Source organism: Salvelinus sp. IW2-2015, linkage group LG30 (assembly GCF_002910315.2).
Source record: "Salvelinus sp. IW2-2015 linkage group LG30, ASM291031v2, whole genome shotgun sequence".
NCBI lineage: Eukaryota > Metazoa > Chordata > Actinopteri > Salmoniformes > Salmonidae > Salvelinus > Salvelinus sp. IW2-2015.
The window spans coordinates 14316534-14328053 of record NC_036869.1 but is presented as its reverse complement, the minus strand read 5'-3'; the positions used below and the strand labels follow the sequence as shown (position 1 = coordinate 14328053).

Below are 11520 nucleotides of genomic sequence, written 5' to 3'. Positions count from 1 at the left end.
TGTGAGAGTGTGAGCCGTTCTCAGGAAAAGAGCTATCAAGGCATCAAGCTCATTGTATGAACTCTCCGAGGGAACCTGGAGGGCGATAAATGAAGGATGTTAAGCTTGAAAGGGCTGGTAACTGTGACAGCATGGAATTCAAAGGAGGCGATAGACAGATGGTAAGGGGAGAAAGAGAGAATGACCACTTGGGAGAGATGAGGATCCCGGTGCCACCACCCGCTGACCAGAAGCTCTCGGGGTGGGCGAGAACACGTGGCGGACGAGAGGGAGCAGTAGGAGTTAGCAGTGTTATCTGTGGTGATCCATGTTTTCCGTCAGTGCCAAGAAGTCGAGGGACTGGAGGGAGGCATAGGCTGAGATGAACTCTGCCTTGTTGGCGCAGATCGGCAGTTCCAGAGGCTACCGGAGACCTGGACTCCACGTGGGTCGTCTGTGCGCGCTGGGACCACCAGATTAGGGTGGCCGCGGCCACGCGGTGTGGAGGCGTTTGTATGGTCTGTGCAGAGAGGAGAGAACAGGGATAGACAGACACATAGTTGACAGGCTACAGAGAGGCTAACGCAATGCAAAGGAGATTGGAATGACAAGTGGGACTACACGTCTCGAATGTTCAGAAAGTTAAGCTATCGTAGCAAGAATCTTATGACTAAATGATTAAAATGATACAGTACTGCTAAGTAGGCTAGCTGGCATGGCTGCGTTTGTTGACTTTGTAGGCTAGCTGCAGTGGCTGCGTTTTGACACTACACTAATCAAGTCGTTCGTTGAGTGTAATAGTTTCTACAGTGCTGCTATTCGGGGGCTAGCTGGCTAGCTAGCAGTGTTGATTACGTTACGTTGTCGGTTAAAAGAACGACAATAGCTGGCTAGCTAACCTAGAAAATAGCTCTAGACTACACAATTATCTTTGATACAAAGACGCTATGTAGCTAGCTATGTAGCTAGCTACGATCAAACAAATCAAACCTGTTGTACTGTAATGAAATGAAATGAAAATGTGATACTACCTGTGGAGCGAAGCGGAATGCGACCGGGTTGTTGAGTGCGGAAGTTCTATTCGGTAGACGTTGGTAGCTGTTGGCTAGCTAGCAGTGTCTCCTACGTTAAGGACGACAAATAAGCTGGCTAGCTACCTCGGTAAATTAAGTAATCACTCTAAAACTACACCACTCTAAACTACACAATATCTTGATACGAAGACAGCAAAGACAACTATGTGGCTAGCTAACACTACACTAATCAAGTCGTTCAGTTGAGTGTATAGTTTCTACATGCTGCTATTCCGTAGACGGTGGACGTTTGCTAGCTGGCTAGCTGCGGGCAGATAGCAGTGTAGACTACGTGTTAGGACGACGAGAATCGTATTTACGCAATTATCTTTGATACAAGGACGGCTATGTAGCTAGTAAGAAGAAATTGCTAAGATTAGACAAAATCAAACCGTTGTACTATAATGAAAATGTAATGAGTAATGAAAAGTTATACTACCTGCGGACCGAAGTGCGACTGCGACGCTCGCTCCAACCCGGGAAGTTGGATTTTGTTTCTGTTTTGTAGGCTGGGAGCAACCAAATGGAGTCGTGGTCAGCTTTTCCGAAGGAGGCGGGGGAGGGCCTTATATGCGTCGCGGAAGTTAGTATAACAATGATCCAAGGTTTTACCAGCCCTGGTAGCACAATCGATCTGCTGATAGAATTTAGGGAGTTTTGTTTTCAGATTAGCCTTGTTAAAGTCCCCAGCTACGATGAATGCAGCCTCAGGGTGTGTGGTTTCCAGTTTACAAAGAGTCAGATAAAGTTCGTTCAGGGCCATCGATGTGTCTGCTTGGGGGGAATATATACGGCTGTGATTATAATCGAAGAGAATTCCCTTGGTAGATAATGCGGTCGACATTTGATTGTGAGGAGTTCTAGATCAGGTGAACAGAATGACTTGAGTTCCTGTATGTTGTTATGATCACACCATGTCTCGTTAATCATAAGGCATACACCCCCGCCCCTCTTCTTCCAGAAAGATGTATGTTTCTGTCGGCGCGATGCGTGAAGAAACCAGCTGGCTGCATCGACTCCGTTAGCGTCTCTTGAGTTAGCCATTTTTCCGGGAAGCAGAGAACGTTACGAATCTCTTGATGTTCTCTCTGGAATGTCACCCGTGCTCGGATTTCATCAACCTTATTGTCAAGAGACTGGACATTGGCGAGTAGTATGCTAGGGAGTGGAGCGCGATGTGCCCGTCTCCGAAGCCTGACCAGGAGACCGCTACGTTTGCCCCTTTTACGGCGTCGCATAGGGTCGCCGGCTGGGATCAGATCCATTGTATTGGGTGGAAGGCAAAACACTGGATCCGTTTCGGGAAAGTCATATTCCTGGTTGGAACGATGGTGAGTTGACGTTGCTCTTATATTCAGTAGTTCCTCCCGACTGTATGTAATGAAACCTAAGATTACCTGGGGTACCAATGTAAGGAATAACACATAAAAAAACTAAATACTGCATATTTTCAAGGAACGCGAAGCGAGGCGGCCATCTTGGTCGGCACCTCTCCCTCAATGTGTTCAAGACAAAGGAGATGATTGTGGACTACAGGAAAAGGAGTACCGAGCGCACCCCCATTCTCATCAACGGGGCTGTAGTGGAGCAGATTGAGAGCTTCAAGTTCCTTGGTGTCCACAAACTAACATGGTCCAAGCACACCATGACAGTCATGAAGATGGCACGACAAAACCTATTCCCCCTCAGGAGACTGAAAAGATTTGGCATGGGTCCTCAGATTCTCAAAAGGTTCTACAGTTGCACCATCGAGAGCATCCTGACTGGTTGCATCACTGCCTGGTATAGCAACTACTCGGCCTCCGACCGCAAGACGCTACAGAGGGTAGTGTGTATGGCCCAGTACATCACTGGGACCAAGCTTCCTGCCATCCAGGACCTCTATGCCAGGTGGTGTCAGAGGAAGGCCCTAAAAATTGTCAAAGACTCCAGCCACCCTAGTCATAGATTGTTCTCTCTGCTTCCGCACGGCTAGCGGTACCGAAGCACCAAGTCTAGATCCAAGAGGCTTCTAAACAGCTTCTTACGCCAAGCCATAAGACTACTGAACATCTAATCAAATGGCTACCCAGACTACTTGCATTGCCCCCTCTTTTACGCTGCTGCTACTCTCTGTTATTATATATGCATAAGTCAGTTAAATAACTCTACCCACATGTATATATTACTTCAATTACCTCAACTTACCGGTACCCGGTATTTCTTAGTTTTTCAGGTATTTTTCTTAAAAATGCGTTGTTGGTTAAGGGCTTGTAAGTAAGCATTTCACTGTAAGGTCTGCTTGTATTCGGCGCATGTGACAAATACTATTTTATTTTATTTTCTGAACACTATGTTTATGTTATATAACATTTTGTGAGATTAACCATATTTAATTATTATTGTAATTGCGCACACATTGATGTGAGACATGCACCTACCCCAATGCTCTGTTTCTGGTGACTGGGATGAATGCAAGAACAGATTTCAGGAGCAGGACAAGACACCCTCTTTTTGACTAATGACTGACATAAGGGCATGTACGTGATAGGTAGGCCTATCTGGCTTATATGATTATGATGGTCCTAATGTTTCTTGACAGTGTCATAAAGTGCATTTTCTTAGTCCAAGTAAAGTAACACAGGATGGTTATAATTTATGACAGTGTTATAAAGTGTATTTTCTACAAGTTATTTAATGATGAAAAAAACCTAACTGTGGAGAATTAATTATAACAACAACAACGGACTTAAGAAACAAACCTTTAAACGAAAGAAAACTTCTTGGTAGGGAAAAAACACGTTTCAATAAATGTGGGTTTGACACTCTTATGTAGGTGTCATAACCAATCATAAAATAACGCAATATATGTCACAACAGATATAAATATGGGTCATGACAGTGTTATGACCATATTGTGACAGGTTATGACAAGTTACGACAGCTGCTATGACATATTATGACATGGTTATGACCGTGTCATAACGTGTTATGACGCTGTGCATCAAGTAAAGTGTTACCAAAAAGTTAATATTCACTTTATATATTTCTATTTGGCACTAAGGCACAATTAAAATCACACAACCACAGCAAACATACGAAGATGTGACGAGACAGTGAATGATAAACATGAGTTTGCTAAACTTACTCCCAAAAGTTAGCTGGAATGACAGGTTATTGTGTATTGAATTTTAAACCATTGTTTATGGTTACGCAGTTCCTGGGTTGGTTATGAATTGTGATGTGTTGTGTTTGTGTGTGTGTGTGTTGTGTGTGTGATGTGTGTGTGTGTTGTGTGTGTGTGTGTGTGTGTGTGATGTGTGTGTGTGTGCTGTGTGTGTGTGTGTGTTGTGGCTGTGGTGAATGTGTGTGTGTGTGTGAGCACGCCGAACAGTTAGTCTGAAACAACAGTGGCGTGATCGGTCAAGCGAGCGAGCGCCCCCCTCTCACACACTGATGTTGAACCCACATAGCTTTCCTAGGATCTGCTACATCAACATCCCCCATCAACATGCCCCCTCACTCGTTCACTCAGTCCGTCTCTGTCTCTCTCTTGCTCGCTGTCCTCCTTTGGCTGCAGGGTTGTCAGGCCGAAGACCCCCGCCTTTTGGGTTCAGGTAACAAGGGCATTGATACTGTGGTCGCTAGAATAGAGGAACTCATGTTTGGATCTGGGCTTAGAAAGGTTTAGCCTGCCATAGAAATTCCTTGTGGGGTGAACTGGGTTCACATCGAATTCATTCATTGCCTGTACTTTGCCCGTATCGCTGCCAACTTTTTCATGGGCTTGCTTGCTTTTATTACGCCTACTGTACATCTGTGCTGTTTTTTAGCCACATGCAATTGCATCCTAGGTTTATATTATCTTTAAGTCTGGTTTAGAGGTTAACCATATTTTTGAAAAGGAGGATATATTAATTTAGGGATCATCTAGGAAATTGCTCTGCGGTCAACTCTGACAAAGCAAGTAATAACTGAAAATAAACTACTGTAGGTTAAAACAAATCTATAAGCACTTGTATTGAAATAGGTAACAAGTTACAAATAATTTAAACTAGCACAGTCAGCATAACAAATAAAGTTGTTATGCTTCTATTTATGTAACTTACGTTTGACAAGAGTTAGATAATCAAAAGTGTGATCTTTATCTTTTACAGAACCTTTACCTTTTGTAGTGGGAAAACTACTCTAGGTTTCACCTGTGTCCACAAGTGCATACAGTATGCACTTCAGAAAGTATTCACACCTCTTTAATTTTTCCACATTTTGTTGTGGTACAGCCTGAATTTAAAATGGATTACATTTAGGTGTTGTGTTACTGATCTAAACCCAATACCATATAATGTCAAAGTGAAATTTTGTTTGTAGAACATATGTAAAATTATTATAATAATTTTTTTAAGCGAAATGTCTTGAGTCAGTACGTATTCAACCCGTTTGTTATGGCAAGCTTAAATAAGTTCAGGAGTAAAAATGTGCTTAACAAATCGCATAATAAGTTGCATGGACTCATTCTGTGTTCAATAATCGTGGTTAACATGATTTTTGAATGACTACCCCATCTCTGTACTCCACACATGTAATTATATGCAAGGTCCCTCAATTGAGTAGTGAATTTCATGTTCTGATCCAACCACAAAGACCAGGAAGGCTTTTCAATGCCTTGCAAAGAAGGGCACCAATTGGTAGATGGGTAAACAAAATATAAAATAAGCACATATTGAATATCCGTTTGAGCATGGTGAAGCAATTAATTCGGCTTTGGATGGTGTACCAATACACCCAGTCACTGCAAAGATTCAGGCATGCTTCTTAACCCAGTTTCCGGAGAGATTTCATGGGATTTCATCATGAGGCCAATTGTCATTTTAAAACAGCTAGAGTTTGAGAAAACTGGGGATGGATCAACAACATATTTACTCCACAATACTAACCTAAATGGCAGAGTGAAAAGAAGGAAGCCTGTAAAGAATTTAAAAAATTGCAAAACATGCATCCTGTTTAGTAATACTGGAAAGATATTTGCTAAGAAATTTGCTTTTTGTCCTGAATACAAAACGCTACATTTGGGGCAAATACAACACATCACCGAGTACCACTTTCATATTTTAAAGTGTTGTGGTGGATGCATCATGTTATGGGTATGCTTGTCATCAGCATGGACTAGTTGTTTGGGGGGATAAAACAAAACGGAATACATGTAGGTAGGCTCGAGTCACTGAGCAGCTCTCGGCTGTGCTTCCCTTTGTAGTCTGTAGTAGCACAAGCAAAATCCTAGAGGAAAACCTAGTACAGTCTACTTTCCAACCTTTCAGAAGGACAATAACCTAAAACACAAGGCCAAATCTACACTGATGTACCAAATTGTTAGATACTACTGCACTGTTGGAGCTAGGAACACAAGCATTTAGCTACACCCACAATAACACCTGCTAAATATGTGTATGTGACCAATAAAATTTGATTTGATGTTGCTTACCAAGACGACATTGAATGTTTCTGAGTGGCCGAGTTACAGTTTTGACTTAAATTGGCTTGAAAATCTATGGAAAGACTTGAAAATGGCTGTCTAGCAATGATCAACAATCAACTTGAAGAATTTAAAAAAAGAATAATGTGCAAATATTGTACAATCAAAGTGTGCAAAGCTCTTAGAGACTTACCCAAAAAGACTCACAACTGTAATCGCCAAAGGTACTTCTACAAAGTATTGACACAGGGATGTGAATATGTAAATTAGATATTTCTGTATTCCATTTACAATAGATTTGCAAAAATGTCTAAAAACATGTTTTCACTTTGTCATTATGGGGTATAGTGTGTAGATGGGTGAGAGAAAAAACGATTTAATCAATGTTGAATTCAGGCTGTAACACAACAAAATGTGGAATAAGTCAAGGGGTATGAATACTTTCTGAAGGCACTGTAGATCCAATTGAGATAACCACCTGATCTCCTCCCATTTGCGCCTCTTAAGAAAAACAAAAGAGCAACAGGCTGACAATAAGTTGCTTGTGTTGATTTCAAATAATACGTTTTGTTAACATTTTATAATAACTTTCATGAATAAGCATTCATAAACCCCTTAATAGTTGACATGCTATTGATACAATTTCTTTAATAAATAATGGCATTGTTTTAACTTTAACAGAATGCTTAAATCAATTCAATCCCTTCCTCAGTAGATGGAATAACTTCCCAGTTGCTTTAACCAGGAGAATATCTATTGTCAAATGAGTCTACTGCCACGGCTGAATTTCTGTAGTTCAATGGTTCCCATTGCTCCCCCTTCTGGCTATTGGGACAATCTACATAGTGTGGTATCTAAATGTATATGGAAAGATAAGCAATCCCGGCTACAATTAACAAACTGACAAGGGAAAGACGTACCAAACTTTAAATTGTACTTATAACTTTAAATTGTATTTCCAGGCACTAGCATTTCGTCCCATCCTAAATTGGTTTAGACATGATTCTACGCCCCCTGGCTGAGTATAGAGAGACATATGGTGTCTCCTATCTCCTATCATTACGCACACCTGGTCCCTATTCCCATTTGATTAGTAATTGTATAAGTGTGCCCTTTGTTCACCATTGTCCTGTCGATTATTGTTCCAATGTCCGTTGGTCGTGTGAGTACCTGTGTTGTGTTGTTTTGTCTTTCGTGCCACGTGTAATGTGCAGATGATTACGGTCTCGTCCCGTGTGATAATCATTGTGCGATTGTTTATTTATTCGAGGTACTCCTCGCTCTTTTGTTTGGGTTTCAACCCTATGTTTTGTAAACGTGTTTGTTTGGTCTTCGTCCCCGTGCCATAATTTGGGTCAATAAAAACCCCTATTACCCATTCCTGTGCATGTCTCCCGATCCTTTATACCGCCGTGACATTAAACTACGCTTTGGTCCTATTATTGCTCACACAATCTCTATCTGGTGCAAAATTGAAAACAAAGGAACTGGGAATCAAAATGGCATGCCCATACTCCAATATTACACAATAATGACTTGTGCATCCCCCCGAATGGTCCAAATGTGGAATCTGTTCCCTTGCCAGTATCATGGACAGTAATGGTTTGACAAGATTCACAGATTTGAAGGATCTATACACATTACCAAGTAACTCATTTTCTCAATATTTATAACTTAGGGCAGCTATGCTGGCCTATGGAGTCTTTTGGGAAACCCAACTACCGAACCATCCAATGATGGTATTTATAAATGAATGATCTGGGCTCCCGAAAGGACTGATCTCTATAAACAACTTTGGGAAAGCTCATATTCTGAACTAGCCATTAAAAAAGTATTGTCCAGAGATATAATTGAATCTGAACAACCCTAATATGGAAAAATATGACCTTGGTATCTGTATTTAACACCAAGGAAAGGTTTTACGATGAAATTGGCCCCAACTGTTCACTCTGTCCCCTGAATCAGGTAGGCACATTCCTTCATATGATGTGGGAGTGCCCTGCAGTTAATTGCTTCTGGGGCAAAGTGAAAGTTACAAAATAAATGTTTTAATGCATCATTGTAAATATTCAATACTTTGCATCTATTATGTTACTTAATGAGAGCGCAAAAAAATATGTTGGCTCTTAGATGGCAATGACCTCACTCTCTCCCAGTTCACCAGTGGATACCGTTACTATTAGAACTGATAACATTAGAATTATCGACAGCGAGAATGAATGGTGCTGCTAGTCAAGGAATAATTGAGGCCTGGACAAATATACCTAATTCTGTAAATAATGATGTCAATGATCTTTTCCTGTTTATACTGAATTTATTATTACTTAAAACTCTATGTATTTCTTGCTTGCGTTTTTCTTTTGTGTGGCAGCCCACGGGTACAATTTATATAAACTGATTATAATGGAAATGGATATTGTACCTGTAACCCCCCAAACCAAAAATGACAAAAAAAATCCTGTATTGCTGCTATTCTAAAACTAAAGCACCAAACAATTTCCCTGAGATTCATCTGTGCTTCCTTTTCTTGCCCCCAAACTCAGTCCCCATTAATATAACTGAAGAATCAGACATGGCAAGCACCAAAGGAGTCCCCAGGATGGGGAAGATGCTTATCGAGCTGATGACCCTACTGGGGTGAGTATCTTATGTCAAAGGTAGTCAGGGGTTGTGTCTCAATAGTCTTCAATAGTTTAAGGAGACTCAGTCTTCTTTCCTTCATTAGCACTAATCTGAATGACTGGAGAGGACAGAACAATATAGAAGAGGCCAATCTAAGACTTATGAAGCAAAGGAGATAAGGAGAGGACGTCATTCAGGAGAATTTAGACACAACTCTAGAGAAGTAGTGTAAGAGTGGTGTGAGAGTCAGTTATGAGTAATATAATTAGCTAACTTTGGGATTAGGTATTGACCTTTGATGTAATTACCCACCAGGGCTGTTGGCTTGAGCAACAGCGCCATCCAGAGGCCTGACTATGATGACACTCCGGCCCCCGAGTTCCTCAACCCCTCCTGGATGGCGGACCTCCCGGACAGCCGCCCGCTGTCCGAGGTCACCATGCCTGGCACCCACAACACCATGGCCATCTACGGCGGCGCCTTGGCTGAGTGCCAGTCCTGGAGCCTGGCGTCGCAGTTGCGTGCCGGTGTGCGCTTCCTGGACGTTCGTGTGCGCCATGTGCGTGGCAACCTCACCATCCACCACGGCGTGTCCTACCAGCGGGCGCACTTCGGTGACGTGCTGGAGGGCGTGGCTGACTTCCTACGTGAGTACCCCAGCGAGACGGTGCTGATGCGGCTCAAGGAGGAGTTCAGTGAGACCTATGACATCTACGGGGCGGTGGTCAGCTACATCCACCTTTACGCTGACTGGGACCTGCTGTGGCACAGTCGGCTCATGCCAACTGTGGGACAGGCCAGAGGGAAGCTCATTGTCCTCCAGGACTTTGGCGGGCCTGACCTCGGCATGCGCTACGGCTCCCTGGACATTGCAGACGACTGGAAGGTAAGGAGAAGGTCATTTTGAAAATTAAATTGTGGCTAAACATTTGTATTGAGTCTCATATGCTTGTTGTCTCCCTAGGTCCCCACCCTCCTGCATGTGGCTGAGAAATGGCAAAGTGTGCACGAACACCTGGAGGCTGCCCCTGTGGGCAACAAGGCCTATATCTTCCTCACCTATGGCAGCGGAGCGGGCATCTTTGCCTACCCCAACGCCATTGCCCAGCGAATCAATGCCCGCCTGTACGACTACCTGATGGCACTGATAGGGCAGAACAGGCGCTTCGGAATCATCACCATGGACTTCCCCGCCGCTCCCCTCCTTCAAATGATCATCAACTTCAACTGAGAGAGAGGTCCCTCATCTACTAAGCCTGCTACCATACAATCAACATAGATACCCTCAAATTAAAATTGTTGGGACACTACATGAGGATTGGGAGTCCATTTTGCTCATTGTATGCTTATTTTCACCATGCCTTGCCACTTAATTAAGCAGTTGTTTATTGGTGAGGTTCGTCATCTCTCTTGACTTTCCAACAAGCGGGCAAAACTGTTTGCAATGATGTCAGACTGATATATTTTCTGACGTCATGGTCAGGTTGTGTACTAACTGTAAAAGGAAGTAAGACATCATAAACTGGTTTCCACAACCAGAAAACCAGATACAACCAGAAAATGACGTTAAGATGTCCAATACCAAAGTTTGACCGCTGGCCAGGTGATCATGGACGAGTCGCAATTCTAATTTGTGTAGCACCTCATCAAGAAAAGAACTATAGGAGTTGACTATCACTATTTAAAAGAGCTAGTTCACTCCAAAATCAAAGTTTGCCAGATATGTTTGGATGTCAAAAGTTGTCTAATGTCGAGATTAATCTATGTCCCACACCATCCGTTGTGTAAATCCAGCTACAGCCCTAGTATGCCTATGGTGCCCATCATTCTCATTCATATTGGGATTGATGCATATAGCTGGACCTTCACAACAGTAGATCTGAAAATGTCTGAAAAACTTTAATTCTGGAGTGAACATTTACTTTAAGTGTTAATGCTCAAAGAAAACTGACACATTTGGGAAAAATGCCACACCACAAAACATGAACACAAAATGGAAAACAGTTAGGACATCTTTGAGTTATTGATTTCAATCCTTACATGTGGTATTGTTTAATATCTGTTGGACAGTGATGTCATTAAGATATTAACCCCTTTCAAACCCAGCAGTGTTTCAGTCACAACACTGACACAATGGCTGTATGATTGGACAGGCTATTCAAAATTGTCAATAGAAATAAATTGCTTTAATCCACATAAAATGTATGTTTTGTTTGTGAATGGACTTGAATTTACTGAATGTGAAGATTTTGAAAGAAAACAGCTGTAGAAATAATTGAACTGTGTTCAAGCAGGTGTGATGACAGCAACTTTCACACAATGAAACCATGGCTTTTATCGTTAAGAATAAGTAAATAAATATCATCCCTAGTTTGACCAAAAACTTTACTATGTAGA

The 11520-nt window shown here is 42.1% G+C and overlaps 1 protein-coding gene across 2 annotated transcripts; it reads left to right on the top strand.

Moving 5' to 3' along the window:
• Positions 1-4524: 4524 nt before the first annotated feature.
• Positions 4525-11313, top strand: si:dkey-266f7.9 (phosphatidylinositol-specific phospholipase C). Of its 2 annotated transcripts, none has more exons than XM_023975339.1 (4): positions 4525-4648; positions 9045-9138; positions 9439-10009; positions 10088-11313. In XM_023975339.1, the coding sequence occupies exons 1-4, from the start codon at positions 4543-4545 to the stop codon at positions 10352-10354; spliced, it is 1038 nt and encodes a 345-aa protein (XP_023831107.1). In that variant the 5' UTR covers positions 4525-4542; the 3' UTR covers positions 10355-11313. The 2 variants fall into 2 exon arrangements, with proteins under 2 accessions (XP_023831107.1, XP_023831108.1); XM_023975340.2 differs by lacking the exon at positions 4525-4648 and adding an exon at positions 7567-7663.
• The last annotated feature ends 207 nt before the right edge of the window (positions 11314-11520 follow it).

Excerpts from the sequence above, each read along its gene's own strand:
- si:dkey-266f7.9 (XM_023975339.1), top strand. The coding sequence starts at position 4,543 with ATGCCCCCTCACTCGTTCACTCAGTCCGTCTCTGTCTCTCTCTTGCTC. Across the intron at positions 4,649-9,044 it reads CCCCCGCCTTTTGGGTTCAG|TCCCCATTAATATAACTGAA; the intron begins GTAACAAGGGCA and ends CCCCAAACTCAG. Across the intron at positions 9,139-9,438 it reads GAGCTGATGACCCTACTGGG|GGCTGTTGGCTTGAGCAACA; the intron begins GTGAGTATCTTA and ends ATTACCCACCAG.